This window comes from Salmo salar, chromosome ssa03 (genome assembly GCF_905237065.1).
Source record: "Salmo salar chromosome ssa03, Ssal_v3.1, whole genome shotgun sequence".
Lineage (NCBI taxonomy): Eukaryota > Metazoa > Chordata > Actinopteri > Salmoniformes > Salmonidae > Salmo > Salmo salar.
Window position 1 is genome coordinate 45397297 of NC_059444.1, and position 24609 is coordinate 45421905.

The 24609-nt window shown below is 40.4% G+C and overlaps 1 protein-coding gene across 2 annotated transcripts in view; it reads left to right on the forward strand.

The window, feature by feature from the left end:
* LOC106600551 (serine/threonine-protein kinase OSR1) overlaps positions 1-22580 on the forward strand; it is a 46358-nt gene extending 23778 nt beyond the window's left edge. For both annotated transcript variants that reach the window (XR_001327834.2, XM_014191988.2), the window contains exons 14-17: positions 9086-9138; positions 19881-19949; positions 22017-22081; positions 22206-22580. Coding sequence is in view for 1 of the 2 variants with exons in the window: in XM_014191988.2 (XP_014047463.2) it covers positions 9086-9138; positions 19881-19949; positions 22017-22081; positions 22206-22280 (262 nt within the window). In the remaining variant the exon portion in view is untranslated. The remainder of the gene's footprint in view (positions 1-9085; positions 9139-19880; positions 19950-22016; positions 22082-22205) is intronic.
* Positions 22581-24609: the final 2029 nt, after the last annotated feature.

Genomic DNA, 24609 nt, shown 5'->3' on the forward strand with positions numbered 1-24609 from the left:
GTTGCGAACAGTGAGTTATATTATTGTCCTAAATTATGACCATCCAATCTAATCACCACATTAGGAATATTAGGCTATTTTACATAAATCTGCAAATGTGAGGATGCATGGAATGCTTTATTATAAAGGTAGCCTTCCCTGTAGCTCAGTTGGTAGAGCATGGTGTTTGCAACACCAGGGTTGTGGGTTCGATTCCCACGGGGGGCCAGCACAGAAAAAAAAAAAAAAATGTATGAAATGTATGCATTCACCACTGTAAGTCGCTCTGGATAAGAGCGTCTGCTAAATGACTAAAATGTAAATGTACATTTTTATGGTGGAAATTATCTTCCCCATACTTGAAACCCATGTGCCGCCTATGTTAGAATAACTGCCGACATGTACTTTTCCTCAGCCAACAAGACGAGTAACGAATAGCAAAATCGCTAGCGTACTGTATATTAATCTACTATCACCCATAGTAGAGAACCTTACCAATTCTATTGGTCAGCTTGTTGTTATGTGCGAGAAAGAAGTAGCCTATTCCAAACAGACGATAGTCCAAATACATACGACTAGGCTACATCCCCAAAACATAAAAAAGCAATGAGGCTCATGCAACAGATCAGAAAATGTTGATCATTTATTTTCTCACATAAGCACAGCAATGCGCACAGGGCAGTAGGCTACGTGCGAATGTTCGTTCCATAATGCAATTAATGAGAGAACACCATGTGTTTCATGTGATAGATGGAAATATCCTTTAGAAATGTTGAGAGGGGAGATCTAAATATGCATCAACTAGCAGGGTTACTACTATGACTAGGATTATCATCAACTAGCAGGGTTACTAATATGACAAGGATTATCATCAACTCGCAGGGCTACTAATATGACTAGGATTATCATCAACTAGCAGGGTTACTAATATGACTAGGATTATCATCAACTAGCAGGGTTACTAATATGACTAGGATTATCATCAACTAGCAGGGTTACTAGTATGACTAGGATTATCATTAACTAACATGGGTTGCTAATATGACTAGCATTATCATCAACTAGCAGGGTTGCTGATATGACTAGGATTATCATCAACTAGCAGGGTTGCTGATATGACTAGGATTATCATCATCTAGCAGGGTTGCTGATATGACTAGGATTATCATCAACTAGCAGGGTTGCTGATATGACTAGGATTATCATCAACTAGCAGGGTTGCTGATATGACTAGGATTATCATCAACTAGCAGGGTTGCTGATATGACTAGGATTATCATCAACTAGCAGGGTTGCTGATATGACTAGGATTATCATCAACTAGCAGGGTTGCTGATATGACTAGGATTTTCATCAACTAGCAGGGTTGCTGATATGACTAGGATTTTCATCAACTAGCAGGGTTACTAATATGACTAGGATTATCATCAACTAACATGGGTTACTAATATGACTAGGATTATCATCAACTAGCAGGGTTACTAATATGACTAGGATTATCATCAACTAGCAGGGTTACTAATATCAAATGAAATTTATTTATATAGCCCTTCGTACATCAGCTGATATCTCAAAGTGCTGTTCAGAAACCCAGCCTAAAACCCCAAACAGCAAGCAATGCATGTGAAAGAAGCACGGTGGCTAGGAAAAACTCCCTAGGAAAAACTCCCTAGAAAGGCCAAAAACCTAGGAAGAAACCTAGAGAGAACCAGGCTATGAGGGGTGGCCAGTCCTCTTCTGGCTGTGCAGGGTGGATATTATAACAGAACATGGTCAAGATGTTAAAATGTTCATAAATGACCAGCATGGTCAAATAATAATAATCATAGTAGTTGTCGAGGGTGCAACAAGCACGTCCGGTGAACAGGTCAGGGTTCCATAGCCGCAGGCAGAACAGTTGAAACTGGAGCAGCAGCACGGCCAGGTGGACTGGGGACAGCAAGGAGTCATCATACCAGGTAGTCCTGAGGCATGGTCCTAGGGCTCAGGTCCTCCGAGAGAAAGACAGAAAGAGAGAATTAGAGAGAGCATATTTAAATTCACGCAGGACACCGGATAAGACAAGAGAAATACTCCAGATGTAACAGACTGACCCTAGCCCCCCGACACATAAACTACTGCAGCATAAATACTGGAGGCTGAGACAGGAGGGATCAGAAGACACTGTGGCCCCATCCGATGATACCCCCGGACAGGGCCAAACAGGCAGGATATAACCCCACCCACTTTGCCAAAGCACAGCCCCCACACCACTAATATGACTAGGATTATCATCAACTAGCAGGGTTACTAATATGACTAGGATTACCATCAACTAGCAGGGTTACTAATATGACTAGGATTATCATCAACTAACAGGGTTACTAATATAACTAGGATTATCATCAACTAGCAGGGTTACTAATATAACTAGGATAATCATCAACTAGCAGGGTTACTAATATAACTAGGATTATCAACAACTAGCAGGGTTACTAGTATGACTTGGATTATCAACTAACATGGGTTGCTAATATAACTAGGATTATCATCAACTAGCAGGGTTACTAGTATGACTAGGATTATCAACTAACATGGGTTGCTAATATAACTAGGATTATCATCAACTAACATGGGTTGCTAATATAACTAGGATTATCATCAACTAGCAGGGTTACTAATATGACTAGGATTATCATCAAGTAGCAGGGTTTACTAATATGACTAGGATTATCATCAACTAGCAGGGTTGCTAATATGACTAGGATTATCATCAACTAGCAGGGTTGCTAATATGACTAGGATTATCATCAACTAGCAGGGTTGCTAATATGACTAGGATTATCATCAACTAGCAGGGTTGCTAATATGACTAGGATTATCATCAACTAGCAGGGTTGCTAATATGACTAGGATTACCATCAACTAGCAGGGTTACTGATATGACTAGGATTATCATCAACTAGCAGGGTTACTAATATGACTAGGATTATCATCAACGAGCAGGGTTACTAATATGACTAGGATTATCATCAACGAGCAGGGTTACTAATATGACTAGGATTATCATCAACTAGCAGGGTTACTAATATGACTAGGATTATCGTCAACTAACATGGGTTACTAATATGACTAGGATTATCGTCAAATAACAGGGTTACTAATATGACTAGGATTATCGTCAACTAACAGGGTTACTAATATGACTAGGATTATCGTCAACTAACAGGGTTACTAATATGACTAGGATTATCGTCAACTAGCAGGGTTACTAATATGACTAGGATTATCGTCAATTAGCAGGGTTACTAATATAACTAGGATTATCATCAACTAGCAGGGTTACTAATATGACTAGGATTATCATCAACTAGCAGGGTTACTAGTATGACTAGGATTATCAACTAACATGGGTTGCTAATATAACTAGGATTATCATCAACTAGCAGGGTTACTAGTATGACGAGGATTATCAACTAACATGGGTTGCTAATATAACTAGGATTATCGTCAACTAACAGGGTTACTAATATGACTAGGATTATCATCCACTAGCAGGGTTGCTAATATGACTAGGATTATCATCAACTAACAGGGTTACTAATATGACTAGGATTATCATCAACCTGCAGGGTTGCTAATATGACTAGGATTGTGCCTTTGGCTACTGGACAATGGAAGAAAGTTAATTTGAAAACCAATGTAACATGGGAGAACAAGCTTCCTGGTTTCAATGGCATGTGAAAGTCTTTATAAAATAATTGTCTGCATGTTTGGTTGGATTTTGGCTAAAATACTTTGAAGGAAGCTAAGACATGCCAAATAATATTTAGTAAAATGTTTAGATTTGAAGCAATTAACTATATGTTTTCAAAATGCATACTGCCTCCAGCTCATTGCAAAGTGGTGTGATGCACTGAAGCCTGCCTAGTTTCCTATACACTTGAATGGGAATTGCGCTTCAATTACCAGTTGAGAAATAAAAATAGCTATTTTTATTGTGGCCATTTTTTTTTGCCTTTTTAGAATTGTTGCACAATGATTGGGCTTATTTTAAAGTACATGTTTCACTCCAGAAGCAACAAATAGCTGTTTGAGCTGTTTCAGCAGCTCTCGTGCTACATCGACTGGTTTTTCAATCAATGAATAGTCTAAAATGCATTGTTTGGGAGGGGCAAACGCTGGTTATTACCAGCTAACGGAAACCCTGGGGGTGAATACTCTTCGTGGACCGAGTTCCGCTTAGGTTTAACTAACTTCTCCGATGGTGGCACTCCTTCGTTACCGGGTGTAAGTCTTTGATTGGCCACACAAAGTCACACTTTCCTTTCTCTTGGTCTTCAATAACACAAACTCCAAAGCAAATCAGGGAGAGGAAAATAGGTTTATTCGAAGAGGACAAATCATACGGGGAGGTAGATGGTCATTCTCCCCTGTCCTCAGTGATTCTCTCCTCTGGTTCTCGCCTGTGACTCTCTCTACAGAACAAAGGGACAGCATGTCGTTTTATAACCCAGCACTAGTCTGTGGTTGACCAATTTAGAATTCCTTGCAATAAAACTAGCCAATGGCCAAATAACAAGTATCCTATTACAGAAGACATATTCCTTCCATGTCTCTGAACCGTTGATCAATAATTCCTTATTACAGAAAAAACACTATTTCCCTTAATTACTCTGACTTCTCATTCTTTTCACCTCTCGTCCTCTCTCTCTGTCTTGTGTATTTATCTTCGAGATATTCTTACACTCCCCCTAGACCATTTAAAAAATACATGTACTTAAAATGTGTTTTTAGAAAACAATAAACACAAAAAAATAGACTGTATAAAAAAACAGCAGTAAGCATAAAATCATTCACATTAATCACCTTGCATTTCTATAAAACACAAAGGGCATATTGTACTTGCTGTTACAATAAGAAATGGATTTCAAACAAAGTTATAGAAAATAAGTATTAACAGGTGTAATGATGATGTCCCTTATGATTCCTACCACATCCTGTACTAGGAGGAAACTCACACAAAACAAGTATTATCTACAAGACGATAATATTAGCCCCCAATTCCTAATCAATCAGTTCTTTATTCTCCAGGCTCCGCTTTGTCATCAACATGGACAACCTTGCATTGAATAACATGTATCCATCGTGATTTTCCCTGGACTTTTACTGCTGACCTCGTTATGAGCAAAACTTGATAAGGACCTTCCCATTTTGGTCCTAATGTATCTGTTACATATTTTTTTTTGCCATCACCCACTGTCCTGGTACTACGTCATGTCCCCCCTCGGGAGTTATTCCCCACGTCTCTTTTACTTGTCTGTCTGCTTCCCCTACTGCATTAGATAGTTGCATGCAATAGTTAAGCATTGTGTCAATCATAAAGGGAACGTCTGCTGTTCTCAAATCTAACGTGCCTGGTATTATCACATTGTCCATTGTAGTAACTACCGTAATTTCCGGACTATTGAGCGCACTTGAATATAAGCCGCACCCACTGAATTAAATGTTTTTATTTATTTTGAACATAAATAAGCCGCACATGTCTATAAGCCGCAGGTGCCTACCGGTACATTGAAACAAATGAACTTTACACAGGCTTTAACGAAACACGGCTTGTAACAAAAAATAAAAAATTGGCAGTAAGCTTTAGTTGTCTTTTTGCACTGAGTCAATTCCTCACGCTGCTGTTTCCAACGTCTTATCATCGACTCATTAAGACCAAGCTCCCGTGCAGCAGCTCTATTTCCTTTTCCAACAGCCAGATCAATCGCCTTCAACTTGAAAGCTGCATCATATGCATTTCTCTGTGTCTTTGCCATGATGAGGGTGACAAAATGACTACCGTAATCAGAATGGTGGGAAGTTTGAGAGCGCTCGATTTAATCTAAACCGTAAACAAAAAAGTTGTTTGACCGTAACCCGTTCGGCAATTTCATTGGTCTAATGAAAGCTTCATGCCGCCAAAAAACTGAGCACGTCACAGAATGTGTTTTTTTGGAGAGAAAAAATTTGAAAGCGGTAAAAATCCATATTAGCCACGTCATTGTTTAAGCCGTGAGGTTCAAAGCGTGGGAAGAAAGTTGCGGCTTATAGTCCGGAAATTACGGTACCCAGCCTGCCTCTCACCCACCTCCACAATGCTTGAACTGTCTGTGTATAAGATAAACTCAGGGATTTCCAACGGATGACTCTAAACCCATCAGAGAGCATATCCAAAACAACTCACACCAGTTGTGTTCAAGTAATGTGGTATCTATAGGATACATCAGAGTAGCTGGATTACATGGTGTCTTCAACTATACCCATGCCCCATAGATCTTTAGTCACTACTTTAGTAGCGTCCATAGCTTCCTTGCTAATGGGATATTGTTTTGTGCAAGCTGGGGCAACACCTGTCAATCGCACTGGTTCCATATCCAAAGTTCCACACACATTTTTCTTCATAGTCCAAATAGCATGGTTCTGAACTGTAGATTCCTGCATCAATCTTCATTGGACCAATAGAAATTGATAATGCTTTGGTTTGTTTCATATGTCTTCCCCCCGACTCCTGCTGCTCTCATCTTCTTGCCCGTGTACTGAGGACATATATGTTTAACATAAGATATGGGCAATACAGTGACTTCAGCACCCGTATCTACTAAACAATCTACTGCCAAAGTTGTTAACCATCATGTTCACATATATTCCATCTGATTTCATATGTACACCAGCTGAGATGGGACGTAAGGGGGGGGTCTATTAGTTGATTTCATATGTACACCAGCTGAGATGGGACGTAAGAGGGATCTATTAGTTTAACTCCACAGCATCCAGCAAACTCTGTTCATATGTACACCAGCTGAGATGGGATGTTAGTTTACCTCAACGGCATCCAGCAAATTCTGCTGCTGATCCAGAGAGAGCTTCTTGAATTTCTGCAACAGCATTGTGTCGTTGGGGCTGTTGTCACATTTCCATTTTCCCTTAGACGGACCCTTCTTCTCCTGGCCACTTCTCACGAGAATACGTTTTCTTTTCTGAAAGTCTTGTTGCCAGTGAGCAGAAATCCCACAATAATGACATATACCAGGTCTCTCTTCCAAATAATGTTGTTGGTTTCTCTCGGAACTGCACTACTCTGATGACAGTCAGTTTATTATGTTGATTGATATCTGTCGTTATTACTCTATATTGACTTCTCGTCCTTTTGATCACTCGTCCTCTGTCTCTGCATTGTGTATTTATATTCAACATATTCTTACAATAGCTGCGTTTGTGGGGTCGCGACTATCTTAGATGACGCTGCAGCTGTGCTCCGTTTTAGTCTCTTTGTAAATTCTTACCTCACAAGTTTTTTACCCTCGGGTCACAAAGGGGCGTTTCTGTCTTTATGGCATGCTCTCTGGGGCGTAGCTCGTTACAAGGCAAGGTTGCTCTCTGGGCTCCCTGGGGCGTAGCTCGTTACAAGGCAAGGTTGTTCTCTGGGCTCCCTGGGGCGTAGCTCGTTACAAGGCAAGGTTGCTCTCTGGGCTCCCTGGGGCATAGCTCATTACAAGGTATCAGGATATCACTCTGATATAGTTTAGACAACTATATTCACAGTTCATCTTTTCAAAAACATTCTCTTTGATCTGGATATTTTCTACACAACGCACAGTATGTAAACATACATATTATGAAATCTCCTGAAGTTAATGTTTTCGTTATAACGTCGTCACTTAACTTTTGATAATATAACAAAAACAACATTTATTTTCATATTCCATCTATCATTATTACCACCATTTTGGCTGATGAAATATATTGTCCCAAAGTCTATTCATTCTAATGTTCTGTAGTTTTGGGCTGTAAACTCTTCCTAAAACACAGACGCTCCACAGAATGGAGTTGGACTGCTGCCTTCTAATTTACGATGGTGTGAGGTCATAATCGCTCTCCACATCTCCCCCAGCCTATTCAGAAAGGATTCAGAAACACTGACCGAGTGAAGCGTACCAGCAGGGCAGCACACGAGTGACATACTGACTCATTTTCTTATTCCTTTTTGCTATAGCCTATTTCAATAAATATGTTGTGTACAGAATGCCAAAGCAGTCCAAAATGTCAGAAAATATTCTGTCTCTCTCTCTGTCTGTCCTTATAGCCTAAACCTATTAATCTTTTTTTTATATACAATGGGGTCTAAAATTATTGACAAAGATAAGCAAAAAAGAATGTATAAAACCTTTGAAAATGATATTTTATACTAATACAATTGCTCAGATTTTGTTTAATAAAACTACTTAAGATAGGGGTCAAATTTATTGACACTTTTGTTTTTGATACTGTTGAACTCTGTCCTTGTGAGGGTAACGACACTGCGCCTATTTCTAAAATGGCTTATGAGATTGGAAAACACATTGAACCCTTAGACCATTTTTCCAGATTCTCGATATCCTTCGTCTCCCAGCATGGACTGCCCTCTTCAATTCAAACCACGGGTTTTCAATGGGGTTCAAGTCTGGAGACTGAGATTGCCATTGCAAAATGTTGATTTTTGTGGTCACTTAATCATTTCTTTGTAGATTTTCATGTGTCTTTGGGGTTATTGTCTGCCGTTGGACCAGTGGAAGTGAAATAGCCCCATAACGTTCTCAATCACAGCTTTATGAGAAGTTGAACAAACGAGGATGAGGCAAATTAAGCAATTATTATCCAGTTCTGAAGACGGCAGACTTTGTTTCTATCCAGCCCATGATTTATAACCTAATTCACTACGGCAAGACCGCCCATTCCTCATCAGTTGACTGTCACTTTGCTCCGTCATGTGCGTGCCACACAGACGCACACACAAACCTGTTCCATGCCCAAGCTCCTCCACCAGAAAGGAATATTACAAAATATTTGCCTACACTTAGTATCTGTCCAGGCTTTCAACATTATATTTTGTCATGTTTCGTCCAGTTGTAGCATCCGATTTCGCGCCATAGCCCAACTCTGTTTTTTTAGTTGGGTTGTTTTATTTATATAACAAAAAGTGTTGGCCAATAGGGGTATATCACAATGTTTTATGAGTAGATAATCACAATTGGACAATGGTTAACACCGCCTAACCTGAATGTCCTGCCCTCCTCCTAACCAGTTCTAACTCTGCTCTTCCCAGGAACTTTAAGAAAGAACTGAACGACATCCGATTTGAGTTCATGCCTGGTAGAGGTAAGTGTCTGTCTCTCTGTGTGTTTGTGTGTGTTAGCTATTTCCTGCTATATCCCTCCTCACACTCACCCTGGAGCCAACAGAGGGAGCTAACCGGCTGACTTTTGGCTGGTCTTGCACTCTTGTTTGCTTGTTAAAACATAGTGCCTTCAGAAAGTATTCACACCCTTTGACTTTTTCCACATTTTGTTGTGTTACAAGTGGGATTAAAATGTATTTAAACCCGTAGAGTCGATTTCCACGGCCCTGCGGAAATCTAATTTGCATTAAAAAAAATATCCCTGTCGAAATCCGACAGTTTAGGAGATATGTTTTTTTTGGATGTGTCTTAATCTACCGCATGTATTCTCAGACTGGGGGGCGTACGCGCTGTCGGGGGTACGCCAAATAAAAACGTTATTCACCTTTGAAAACATTTTTACAAATTACAAAAATTCTTCATATTTTCAAACAGTACAATACAGGTAGCCTAGTCAAATAATTAACATCCAATCACATTAACCGTTACTCTCTGACGGGAAACCTTCACTCTTGCGCAGACATTTAGAAACGAAATATGACCATTTGAAAAATAAGCCATAGGAGTTTTTTGAATGAGAATAAAGACGACTTTCAAGTAGTAAGACATGTATAAAAGCAACAGATACCATTAATAAGAAGGGGCTAGAAGCGTCTTATATGGTGAGCTACCGAGTGGCTAGGACAGGCAAGCCCCATACTATTGTGGAGGACTTCATTCTTCCTGCTGCCGCGGATATGGCTGGGACAATGCAGGGGGAAAAGGCACCAAAAAATATACAGACAATGCCTTCATCAAACAACACTGTTTGACAACACATCAGTGACAAGGCAGGAGATGTTTGGAAACAATTACTGCTTTGCATACAAGCCAGTGAATTATATGCGTTACAGCTGGATGAGTCAACAGACGTGGTAGGCCTGGCACAGTTACGTTATGGGGGGTCAATTATGGAAGACATCCTCTTCTGCAAACCACTGGAAATCAGGACAACAGGAGAGGATATTTTTTAAATACTGGACAGCTTTGTGACATCGAATGGATTTTGGTGGTCAAGATGTGTTTATCTGTACTGATGGCGCAAAAGCCATGACAGGGAGACATAGTGGAGTGGTAATGCGCGTGCAAGCAGTTGCTCCCGACGCCACCTGGGTACACTGCACCAGCCACCACGAGGCTCTTGCTGCCAAGGGAATGCCTGACAGCTTGAAAGACATTTTGGACACTACAGTGAAAATGGTTAACTTTGTTAAAGCAAGGACCCTGAACTCTCGTGTATTTTCTGCATTAGGCAATGATATGGGCAGCGACCATGTAACGGTTTTACAACATACAGAAGTGCGCTGGTTATCAAGGGGCAAAGTATTGACACAGAGACAAGCTTAAAGTTTTCTTTAACTGACCATAATTTTCACTTGTCTGAGTCCCTTGTCTTACAGGGACTCTCAGCAACTATATTCAATGTGTGGGGCAAAATTGAGGGTATGATTAAGAAGTTGGAGCTCTTTTCTGTCTGCATTACCAAGGACAACACACAGCTCTTTCCATCATTGTATGATTTTTTTTGTGTGCAAATGAACTCAAGCTTACGGACAATGTCAAATGTGATATAGCGAAGCACCTGAGTGAGCTGGGTGCTCAATTACACAGGTACTTTCCCAAAACGGACGACACAAACAACTGGATTCATTATCCCTTTCATGCGCTGCCTCCAGTTCACTTACCAATATCTGAACAAGAGAGCCTCATCGAAATTGCAACAAGTGGATCTTTGAAAATGGATTGGGCTGCGCTCAGAGTATCCTGCCTTGGCAAATCGCTCTGTTAAGACACTGATGCCCTTTGCAAGCACGTACTAGGGCTGGGCGATATGGCCAAAATCTCATATCCCAATTATAAGTCATTTCATACGATGCATATCACGATATAGCACATTTTATGTAAATTCAATGAATAAATAGTTTATATAAAATGACCACGTAAAGGCCTATTTCGTATTACTTTTGGAATTATACTCAAGAAATAAAAGGTACTTACTCATATTTGATTATTTCTCCTTTTATTTAGAACCTTTGTGCAAATGTTCAATTAAGCATGTGACAAAATATTCATGTAGAAAATCTAAAAAGGTAAATAGAAAACACTTCAACTATAGTTGAAAACAAAATAAATATAGACATACATATATATTGTTTGGGAGCTTGCCTGTTTTGCATGTTATTTTGACATTAATAAACAAAACAAAATAAACATCCCTTTTTCAGGGCCCTGTCTTTCAAAGATAATTTGTAAAAATCCAAATAACTGCACAGATCTTCATTGTAAAGAGTTTAAACACTATTTCCCATACTTATTCAATGAACCATAAACAATTAATGAACATGCACCTTTGGAACGGTCGTTAAGACACTAACAGCTTAGAGACGGTAGGAAATTAAGGTCATAGTTATGAAAACTTAGGAAACTAAAGAGACCTTTCTACTGAGTCTGGAAAAACACCAAAAGAAAGATGCCCAGGGCCCCTGCTCATCTGCGTGAACATGCCTTAGGCATGCTGTAAGGGGGCATGAGTACTGCAGATGTGACCAGGGCAATAAATTGCAATGTCTGTACTGTGAGATGCCTAAGACAGCGCTACAGGGCGACAGGACAGACTGCTGATCGTCCTCGCAGTGGCAGACAACGTGTAACAACACCTGCACAGGATCGGTACATCCGAACATCACACCTGCGGGACAGGTACAGGATGGCAACAACAACTGCCCGAGTTACAGCAGGAACGCACAATCCCTCCATCAGTGCTCAGACTGTCCGCAATTGGCTGAGAGAGGCTGGACTGAGGGCTTGTAGGCCTGTTGTAAGGCAGGTCCTCACCAGACATCACCGGCAACAACTTCACCTATGGGTACAAACCCACCGTCAATGGACCAGACAGGACTGGCAAAAAATGCTCTTCGCTGACGAGTTGTGATTTTGTCTCAATAGGCGTGATGGTCGGATTCGTGTTTATCGTCGAAGGAATGAGCGTTACACCGAGGCCTGTACTCTGGAACGGGATCGATTTGGAGGTGGAGGGTCCGTCATGGTCTAGGGTGGTCTGTCACAGCATCATCGGACTGAGCTTGTTGTCATTACAGGCAATCTCAACACTGTGCGTTACAGGGACGACATCCTCCTCCCTCATGTGGTACCCTTCCTGCAGGTTCATCCTGACATGACCCTCCAGCATGACAATGCCACCAGCCATACTGCTCGTTCTGTGTGTGATTTCCTGCAAGACAGGAACGTCAGTGTTCTGCTTGGCCAGCGACGATCCCGGATCTCAATCCCATTGAGCACGTCTGGGACCTGTTGGATCGGAGGGTGAGGGCTAGGGCCGTTCCTCGGCAGAAATGTCCTGGAACTCGCAGGTGCCTTGGTGGAAGAATGGGGTAACATCTCACAGCAAGAATTGGCAAATCTAGTGCAGTACTTAATGCAGCTGGTGGCCACACCAGATACTGACTGTTATTTTTGATTTTGACCCTCCCTTTGTTCAGGGACACATTATTCCATTTCTGTTAGTCACGTCTGTGGAACTTGTTCAGTTTGTTGTTATCTTATCTTCATACAAATATTTACACATGTTAAGTTTGCTGAAAATCAACGCAGTTGACAGTGAGAGGATGTTTCTTTTTTTGCTGAGTTTGTGTCACATCAATTTGCATTTGGTGCCTTGGGTTGAGTGTTAGCACCAACTCACAAAACCCCCATTTCTCGACTGTGTAAATTGGGACCATGTCTTTGCAGATGTAAGTTGTAACGGCAGCTGTTTTCTCCTTCCGTCTTCGTGATTCTTTGCCATATGGTGTGTCGCGGGCAAAAGCCTCTTGCAACATCTGAGTCGGGGGTTTGTTTTGAGCGCTCGACTTTACTTTTTTGGGTCTCATCCGTGACTCTCCGTACTGTTTCACATGATTCTTGCGTAGGTGGAAAAAGAGGTTATATATATTTTGCAGAGGACGGTTTTCTGGTCCGTGTCAGACTTTTCATACCCAAACCACGTCCATGCGACAGAAGTAGCCCCTCTTTTAGGTACGAGTAGGGCTGGGCGACATGGCCAAAATATTTTATCACGGTATTTTTTAAACAATTGGACAGTATGACGGTATTTGACGGTATTTTTAGTTTTTGAATAATAAAAGTTCTACGTTTGCTTTATGAGTGGTGAGGGATCCTAGGGTGGCAACACACACATTCTAAGTGATTTCAAGTCTTTCTCCGTTCTGATTGTTTTCTACTGTTCAATTCAACTTCAACCAAAACAAGTTTCAGCACTTTTATCATTTCTGCATTTCCTGCACTCAGTTGCAGAGGTGGAAAAAGTACCCAATTGTCATAGTTGAGTAAAAGTTAAGATACCTTAATAGAACATTTACTCAAGTGAAAGTGCAAGTCACCCATTTAAATACTACTTGAGTAAAAGTTAAGTATATTTAAAACCAAATACTTTAAGTATCAAAAGGCAAAGTATAAATCATTTCAAATTCCTCATTTTAAGCCAAGCAGATGGCACAATTTTTCTTTTTTTAAATATACGGATAGCCAGGGGCGCACTCCAATACTCAGACATCATTTACAAACAAAGCATTTGTGTTTAGTGAGTCCTCCAGATCAGAGACAGTAGATGACCAGGGATGTTCTCTTGACAAGTGTGTGAATTGAACCATTTTCCTGTCCTGTAACGAGATGTAACCAGTACTTTTAGGTGTCAGGGAAAATGTATGGAGTAAAAAGTACAGTATTTTCTTTAGGAATGTAGTAAAGTAAAAGTTGTGAAAAATAAAAATAGTAAAGTACAGATACCAAAAAACGACATGTAGTACTTTCAAGTATTTTTACTTAAGTACTTTACACCACTGCTCAATTGAGAATTTCCATACTGCCACGTAGGGCTGGACGTTATGGGTAAATAATCTAGGACTTGCGATTTGACTTGCGAATTAGAGCAAAACTGTTGGAATATGGAAATAGAATGACTATTCTAATTATATGGTCAGAATATAATAGTGGGCACTTTGAATACAGTGTTTGATATGACAACGAATGGAAATGCCAGGGAGAAGTTATTGTGACAGGGTAGGAAGTAAAGTGTTGATAAGCGTTTCCTAGGGTACCCTATAAGATTTATTTTCTCTTAGCTACTTAATGCAGCTAACATATTCTTGCTTTGCATATTCCTCTTTTGATTAAGAAGATACTGTTGTACAAACAACATGCTGATTTAGGTCTACACCATCAGTGGTATTATCAGGCTGTATTAGCTAGCTACGTTTGCTCTTACTCAGTACATTTACTAGCTAGCTAGCTATTAGCATTATCGGCTAACAATTAGCGTCTCACAAGATTTAGGGCAACTTGCTAAGAAAAGACAAAGTAGCTGTTTGCTGATGTAAGAAACACAAACTACTAGTGTCATTATAGAACGCTAGTGTATTCATGTTAAGAAGCAAAGTGAAAACAGCATGTTTGTCATCAACATTGTTGCATGTGCTGCATTGCCCATGCAGACTGAACGCAAGTGTCTCGTGGTTGAGGAACATCAAATGCGCTCCTTGAGTGACAGGGGGCGTGGCTAGGTCTGTGTGGAAAGTGGCACGGAGAGAAACAGCGGAGAGAGATGACTCAAGTAATGAAGTAAACTATGAAGATTAACATTACGTATGGCGAATCACATTTAACAAACCAAACATTCAAATACTGGTATAGAAGGTAAAGTAAAAACCCAAACCGGTCCCTGCATCAATACCGGTAAATCATAAAATACGGTATGATTTACCAGCCCTAGGTACGAGCTCCGTGTCTCCCTGCTCTGTGTCACGTTCACTCTCCTCCATGTTTGTTTGTGTTGCAAATTTCCTTCCACCTGGCATATTGTCCAATTGCCTGAAAAATATTGCCTTAAATAGTGTGATTTGCAACACAACGAAATAAACGATAGAGCATAATATCAAATGATAGAAAAACGTCTATCGTCACACTATATATATATCGCCCAGCCCTACCACGTACCTATGTGAGAGTGGATTCTCAGCCCTTACTAGCATGAAAACTAAATACAGGCACAGACTGTGTGTGGAAAATGATTTAAGACTGAGACTCTCTCCAATACAACCCAACATTGCAGAGTTATGGGCATCCTTTCAAGCGCACCCTTCTCATTAACCTGTGGTGAGTTAACACTTTTCGATGAACAAATAAGGTTTTATATGTATATGACAAACTCACACTCATTCTTATGTTTATTAAATGTTATATTGTGTGTGTGGCAGGCTTACAATGATGGCAAAAAACAACATTTGCGCAACAGCTGACCCTGGTGCTGGAGGGGGTACACAGCTGGAGGTCGAATGTTTGAAGGGGTACGGGACTATAAAAAGTTTGGGAACCACTGATCTACTGCATCCGCCGATGTCGCACTTCCGCATCTGCGGTAAAAGATGGCAGAGCTAGAGCGGTGTTTATCAGACCATGATACATCCATGGTCTGATGGTGAAATCCCAGAGCGGTTTCCTTCATCTCTGGCAATGGAGTTAGGAATGGTGCCTGTATGTTTGTAGTGACTGGTTGTATTAATACACCACCCAAAGCGTTATTATTAACTGCACCATGCTCAAAGGGATATTCAATGTCTGCTTATTTTTTTACCCATCTACCAATAGGTGCCCTTTGCGAGGCATTGGAAAACCTCCCTGGTCTTTGTGGTTGAATCTGTGTTTGAAATTCACTGCTCAACTGAGGGACCTTAAAATTATCTGTATGTGTGGGGTACAGAAATGAGGTAGTCATTTAAAAATCATCTTAAACACTATTATTGCAACTTATTATGTGACTTGTGCAGCACTCCTGTTGGGGCAAAATGGTTTTGTTACAATCTAATGCTATGTAAAAGCTTGAGTTGAATCGTACTAAATGTACTACAGTTGAAGTCGGAAGTTTACATATACTTAGGTTGGAGTCATTAAAACTCGTTTTACAACCACTCCACAAATTTCTTGTTAACAAACTATAGTTTTTGCAAGTTGGTTAGGACATCTACTTTGTGCATGACACAAGTCATTTTTCCAACAATTGTTTACAGACAGATTATTTCACTTATAATTCACTGTATCACAATTCCAGTGGGTCAGTAGTTTACATCTACTAAGTTGACTGTGCCTTTAAACAGCTTGGAAAATTCCAGAAAATGATGTCATGGCTTTAGAAGCTTCTGATTGACATCATTTGAGTCAATTGGAGGTGTACCTGTGGATGTATTTCAAGGCCTAACTTCAAACTCAGTGCCTCTTTGCTTGACATCATGGGAAAATCAAAAGAAATCAGCCAAGAACTCTGAAAATAATTGTACACCACAAGTCTGGTTCATCCTTGGGAGCAATTTCCACATGCCTGAAGGTACCACGTTCATCTGTGCAAACAGTAGTGCCCAAGTATAAACACCATGGGAGCATAAAACCGTCATACCGCTCAGGAAGGAGTTCTGTCTCCTCGAGATGAACGTACTTTGGTGCGAGAAGTGCAAATCAATCCCAGAACTAAGCAAACGACATTGTGAAGATGCTGGAGGAAACAGGTACAAAAGTATCTATATCCACAGTAAAACGAGTCCAATATCGACATAACCTGAAAGGCTGCTCAGCAAGGAAAAAGCCACTGCTCCAAAACCGCCATATAAAATCCAGACTACGGTTTGCAACTGCACATGGGGACAAAAGATCGTACTCTTTGGAGAAATGTCCTCTGGTCTGATGAAACAAAAATAGAACTGTTCGGCCATAATGACCATCGTTATGTTTGGAGGAAAAAGAGGGAGGCTTGCAAGCCGAAGAACACCATCCCAACCGTGAAGCATGGGGGTAGCAGCGTCATGTTGTGGGGGTGCTTTGCTGCAGGAGGGACTGGTGCACTTCACAAAATAGTTGGCGGCATGAGAAAGGAAAATTATGTGGATATATTGAAGCAACATCTCAAGACATCAGTCAGGAAGTTAAAACTTGGTCGCAAATGGGTCTTCCAAATGGACAATGACCCCAAGCATACTTCCAAAGTTCTGGCAAAATGGCTTAAGGACACCAAAGTCAAGGTATTGGAGTGGCCATCACAAAGCCCTGACCTCAATCCCATAGTACATTTGTGGGCAGAACTGAAAAAGCGTGTGCGAGCAAGGAGGCCTACAAACCTGACTCAGTTACACCAGCTCTGTCAGTAGGAATGGGCCAAAATTCACCCAACTTATTGTGGGAAGCTTGTGGAAGGCTACCCAAAATGTTTGACCCAAGTTAACTGGTTAGAACCAGTTCTCTTTTGTATAATGCATTAAGGGATTGCAGCCAAGTACCCCTTATCGCGTATGTAGGGGTAAGCAGTTCTTTGTGTAGGTGAAGTACAGTACCAGTCAAAAGTTTGGACAGCTACTCATTCCAGGGTTTTTCTTTATTTTTACTATTTTCTACAATGTAGAATAACAGTGACTCAAATAAAATGTTATTGGTCACATACACATGGTTAGCAGATGTTAATGTGAGTGTAGCGAAGTGCTTGTTCTTCTAGTTCCGAAGACATCAAAACTATGAAATAACACAAGTGGAATCATGTAGTAACCAAAAAAGTGTTTAACACATCAAAATATATTTTGTGGAATTTCTTTCCCTAATGAGTTTGAGCCACTCAGTTGTGTTGTGAGAAGGTAGGGCTGGTATAGAGAAGATAGCCCTATTTGGTAAAATACCAAGTCCATATTATGGCAAAAACGGCTCAAATAAGCAAAGAGAAACGCCAGTCCATTACTTAAGACATGAAGGTCAGTCAATACAGAACATTTCAAGAACTTTGAACTTTTCTTCAAGTGCAATTTGCAAAACCATCAAGTGCCCTGATGAAACTGGCCCGACACAGGAAAGGAAGAGCCAGAGTTACCTCTGCTGCAGAGGATAAGTGAATTAGTTACCAGCCTCAGAAATAATAAATGCTTCACGGAGTTCAAGTAACAGACACATCTCAACATCAACTGTTCAGAGGAGAATCAGGCCTTCATGGTCGAATTGTTGCAAAGAAACAACTACTTAAAAGACACCAATTAGTTGAAGAGACTTGCTTGGGCCAAGAAATTTGTCTTTTGGTCTGAGGAGTCAAAATTTGAGATTTTTGGTTCCAACCGCCGTGTCTTTGTGAGACACAGAGTAGGTGAACAGATGATCTCTGCATGTGTATTTCCCACCGTGAAGCATGGGGGAGGTGGTGTGATGGTGCTTTGCTGGTGACATTGTCAGTTATTTATTTAGAATTCAAGGCACAACTTAATCAGCATGGCTACTACAGCATTCTGCAGCGATATGCCATCCCATCTGTTTTGTGCTTAGTGGGACTATCATTTGTTTTTCAACAGGACAATGACCCAACACACCTCCAGGCTGTGTAAGGACTATTTTACCAAGAAGCAGAGTGATGGAGTGCTGCATCAGATGACCTGGCCTCCACGATCACCCGACCTCAACCCAATTGAGATGGTTTGGGCTGAGTTGGACCGCAGAGTGAAGGAAAAGCAGCCAACAAGTGCTCAGCATATGTGGGAACTCCTTCAAGACTGTTGGAAAAGCATTCCAGGTGAAGCTGGTTGAGAGAATGCCAGACTGTGCAAAGCTGTCATCAAGGCAAAGGGTGGCTACTTCAAAGAATCTAAAATATATTTAACACTTTTTTTTTAGGTTACTACATGATTCCATATGTGTTATATCATAGTTTTTATGTCTTCACTATTATTCTACAATGTAGAAAATCGTACAAATAAAGAAAAACCTTTTGAATGGTGTGTCCAACATTTTGACTGGTAAATTATATAAATGACTGTGATTATGTAGATTTTTTTTGTTCTTCTGCTTCTGTTTGTCCTGAGTGAACTTCCCTGCAATTGTTTTAATAAACTCTTATAAACTGGATAATGAGCTCTGCCTGATCGTTGGAACAAGTTTTCCTCAACAATCCTGCACTTATTTAGGCTTGCCATAACAAAAAGTTTGACTACTTATTGACTCAAATGATTTTACCCATACATTTTTTTATAATTTGTAGACATTTCTAAAAACATAATTCCACTTTGACATTATGGGGTATTGTGTGTAGATCAGTGAAAAAAAAATAATGAATTTAATATATTTTTAAATTCAGGCTGTAACCTTACAAAATGTAGAAAAAGTCAAGACGTGTGAATACTTTCTGAAGGCACTGTATCTAACCACTAAACAAAAGTGGACCATCGCATTCACCCAAAAGTCTGATGGTTGCATAAAACCAGTGAATCCAGATTAGCAAAAAAGTGTGATGGGATTCACACTAAAAAATATGTTGCATAAAGCTAACTTTTACTTTTACTGCTTCAGAACAGATGTTTCAACTTAAGTCTTCATGTAGGTTAAAATCTTTTCCTATCAGAAACCACATTTATAGGGATCAACAGGGGAGAAGCAGGTGTTTCTAATCAGGGTTGCCAGTCATCTGCATATCAGGGATGTGGCTTTTCTGGTCAACCTGTTAATGGGTTACAATCACATATATGGACCCATCAGACTTTTTTTCTTCTCACATAACTAACCACTCCTGCTCTGTTTCTCTCCCCATCTATCTCCATATCTCTTGGTTTTGTTCTCTCTCTCTCACTCACTCACCCACCCACCTACCTTCCCTCAGATTCATCAGATGGAGTGTCTCAGGAGTTGGTATCCGCAGGTCTAGTCGATGGGAAAGACGTAGTGGTTGGTGAGTATGAAACCAAAGCTTAGAGAGATCTTCTGTAGGATAACATGTCCCTCACTATGGTAACTTGACCAAAGCTACTAGAGGTCAGTGAAGTCACAGGTCAGGCTGAAATGACTGATTGAGACAACACATTTTGGTTATGTGAAAATATAATATTTTATAGTGTAACATTTAGAAATTTGAGTATGCTTTAAATGCCAGGATGTCATACTCATTTTGGCTTTTCATCTAGTAGATTTAGCTGCACACTATTAAGGAAGAGAATCATATTTTCAGACCTATGTGTGTTTGACAACAGCTGATAATCAAAGAAAGGGACGGGCTGTAGAAAAAGTAACAAATGGCTGGAAACAACGCAATTGCGCATTAGATGACACATTCTCAGTATGGGTGAGCCTAGTGTCGTGTCTTTGGCATCATTAAAGTGAAGACTTATTTTATGAAATCAATTCTCTGTAATTATTATTACGTGATTAAACTAATCATGTAAATGTAATTAACCAGGAAGTCGGGACACCAAGGAAAATCTTCAGATTACGAAGTTATAATTTTCCTAATATAACTTTTCAGATATTTTAATATCTGACCAATTAGTCTTCTAATTAATTAATTGTTCTTTACCTCACGTGAGTCTCATTCCAAACGTTGTAAGTTGTTGGTTATCTGCACAAACCCAGCCTTCACTATGAATCATCCATACATCAATTGTCTTAATCATTTATTTACTAACTAAATAATCACAGAAATGCATAAACAAACAAACAAACAGTAGATATGGTTACAAGGAAATGATAAGGGAAGTGGGTGTGGACTGAGAAGGCCGGGAAAGACGAGAGTCACTACACAGTGGATAATTATAATAATTGAAATGCTAATCCTTTGCACATGAACGCTCACTCATTCGGGAATAATTGCAATCAATATATATATTTACACTCAGTGTGTCATCGTGATCTCTTTTGGAATCGTCCTTTTCTGTTGGCAAATTCATCTGAGATTCTCTCTGCGTCCCTGGAGTCTGTGGTTAGAATGGATACTTCAGAGTAACATTCAGAAATGTTCTTATAGAATAGATGTTTCGGCGGTTGTCGGTCTTCGCATTCCAGGTCGACATAAATTCTAGCTGCAGACTAGTAATTAGTATCGAAGATTTGCTCTTATTCTGTCGGTATCGATAGTCTCATAGTTGAACCATTTCCACCAGTGTAGCCAATGCTCCACGTGGTTTGGTTAGGAATTCAACAACCGAGGAATGCATGGTCTCTACTCAAACCTTAGCCTTCTCGGTAATCGAGGTACGCATGGTCTGAAGTGGGGTTTATATTCGGAACAGCAGAAAAAGGCTGTCCTATGACGCCAGATCAATGTCTGCTCATTGGGTGGGCCAATGACTTAGTTACATTTTAAAGGGAATTGGATTCTCTTTCATTAAACAGTATAAAATCACATTACATAATATCACAAATAGTTTCATCTATACTCATTGATTTTATACAATAATTAGGTGCAAATCTCATAATGGAGACTCTTGTATAAACAGAGTTATGGTAATGTGGCTGTATTGTCTCTTATGAGGTCACAAACATTAGACAAAATGGACCGGTCGTAGCTGAATTCTCCACCGACCGTTTACACATTCTCCAAAACATGGATATTGTTCCGTTCTCAAGTTCTATGAGGTAGAAGAAGTTCCTTTGTTCTACTGTGAACCCTCTCTCTCGATACTGCATGAGGGAGAGAGTCTCCTTCAGGAATTTACGACCTGAGATAACAGAGCCTGGTTGTAGGGGGAAGAGAGAGGTGGTGCGAGAGAGAGAGTTGGTGCTTGCTATATCTAAAGAGGGCCACGTCATGACACTAGTATGTTGATATTTGTTGCTTAGTGCATACGTTTTACTAAACAGTACGTTCTAAATAGTATGTAGAACGATTAGTACACAGTATTTAGTTTTAGTAAGTAGTAGGCAAGACAAATTTCAGACACGGTCATTTACTCCAGAGATGGCAAAAATTATGCTGGTTTTAGAGAGGTTCAGATTCCTTATTCCACATATATATTCTTTCCAGTTGCTGCCAACCTGCAGAAGATTGTTGATGATCCTTTCAACAATAAAAATGTAACTTTCAAACTGGTAAGTTCAATATTTTTTGTTTCAATCAAAGCTTCCATTTTTGTCCTGTTCAAACAGCAGTATGCCCTGCTGAACATCCTACAAAGACAGATACACTGAACATGTATTTTTCTTTCTTTCTCAGGCATCTGGCATAGATGAGTCGGAGATCCCTGACGATGTGAAACTGATGGGTTTCGCTCAGCTCAGCATCAGTTAACTCAATATTCCGTCAACAAAGGAGAACAAACAGTATTGCACAGCAGCATAGTTCTAAATTCCAAGACACCACTACTGCCAAAGAAGAGAGCCACAGTGCATTTGTCAACCTGTAGGGTTATTTTCTTTACTGAAACCTGCAGTGTTAGTTAAAATGGCCTCTGAGAATGGGACCAGTGTAACAAAAAGACAACAGTTAGGACAGGAACAGTAAATCACACTTGAAAGAGTTTACAGCAGTGTATCTGGGAGGGAGGACGGCGGGCATCACAATCGACATAAACATCGACTTAAAAGTAAACAACAAATGTTTCTTATTTCATTTTCTACATTTAGCGCTACAATCCAACACATATTCTAATATCTTGAGTTCTGGAAGTGATAACTTACAGTGCGTTCAAAGTATTCAGACCCCTTGACCTTTTTCCACATTTTGTTATATTACAGCCTTATTATAAAATGGATTAAATAAAAAAAATCCTCAGAAATCTACACACAATTCCTCATAATGACAATGTGAAAACAGGGTTTTAGACATTTTTGCACGTTTATTAAAAATTAAAAACAGAAACCTCAGGATACAGGATTGTGTCAAGGCACAGATCTAGGGAAGGGTAACAAAAAATGTCTGCAGCATTGAAGGTCCCCAAGAACACAGTGACCTCCATCATTCTTAAATGAGAGAAGTGTGGAACCACCAAGACTCTTCCTAGAGCTGGCCGCCAGGCCAAACTGAGCAATCGGGGAGAAGGGCCTTGGTCAGGGAGGGGACCCAGAACCCGATAGTCACTCTGACAGAGCTCTAGAGTTCCTCTGTGGAGAAAGGAGAACCTTCCAGAAGGACAATCATCTCTGCAGCATTCCACCAATCAGGCCTTTATGGTAGAGTGGCCAGATGGAAGCCACTCCTCAATAAAAGGCACATGACAGCCCACTTGAAGTTTGCCAAAAGGCACCTAAAGACTCTCAGACCACGAGAAACAAGTTTAATGAAACCAAGGTTGAACTCTTTGGCCTGAATGCCAAGCGTCATTTCTGGAGGAAACCTGGCACCATCCCTACAGCGGAACATGGAGGTAGCAGCATCATGCTGTGGAGATGTTTTTCAGCAGCAGGGACTGGGAGACTAGTCAGGGTTGAGGAAAACATGACCGGAGCAAAGTACAGAGAGATCCTTGATGAAAACCTGCTCCAGAGTGCTTTGGACCTCAGACTGAGGCGAAAGTTCACCTTCCAACAGGACAACCACCCTAAGCACACAGCTATAGTAGCTGAGATCCGGAGCACTCTGGTGCAGGTTTTCATCAAGGATCTCTCTGTACTTTGCTCCGAGTGGCTTCGAAGATAAGTCTCAATTTCGTTGAGTGGGTCAGCCAGAGCCCGGACTTGAACCCGATCGACCATCTCTGGAGAGACCTGAAAATAGCTATGCAGCAACGCTCCCCATCCAACCTGACAGGGCTTGAGAGTATCTGCAGAGAAGAATGGGAGAAACTCCCCAAATACAGGTGTGCCAAGCTTGTAGCGTCATACCCAAGAAGACTCGGCTGTAATCGCTGCCAAAGATGCTTTAACAAAGTACTGAGTTAAGGGTCTGAATACAGGGTCTGAATGTAAAGGTTCTGAATACTTATGTAAATGTGATGTTTGTGTTTTTTATTTATATAAATTAGTAACATTTTCTAAAATCCTGTTTTTGCTTTGTCATTTCTGGGGTACTGTGTGCAGATTGATGAGGAACCAAAGCAATTTAATCAATTTTTGAATAAGGCTGTAACCTAACAAAATGTGTAAAAAGTCAAGGGGTCTGAATACTTTCTGAAGGCACTGTACATGCCTGTTTATAAACTGCCACTGAACCAACACACAACTGAGTGTTGTGTGTAATAGACATCACTATTAGGCATCCTTGTACTGTTATCTGAATTAGATAAGCTGCCTCCCCAATGCTGAGTTGTGTGTAATAGACATCACTATTAGGCATCCTTGTACTGTTATCTGAATTATATAGCTGCCTCCCCAATGACCACCACATTCCCTATATTGCGCACTTCTTTTGAGCAGGGCCCTGTTCAAAAGTAGTGCACTACGTAGGGGAGGGGTGCCATTTCGGATGCAGACTTAGTATATGACGAAGTGTAAAGGAGTTAGTTATTTAGTGAGGATCTATTACAGTATGGATTTCTAGAAGAATGAGTGAATGGCTGATGAAAAGTGACTTCCCTTGATAACATTATTGATATTGAACTATAGGGGCCTCCAGTCATGAATCAGAAATAACTGGCATCATAGTGTATATCATTACATACGCTGACATAAGCTTTCTTAGG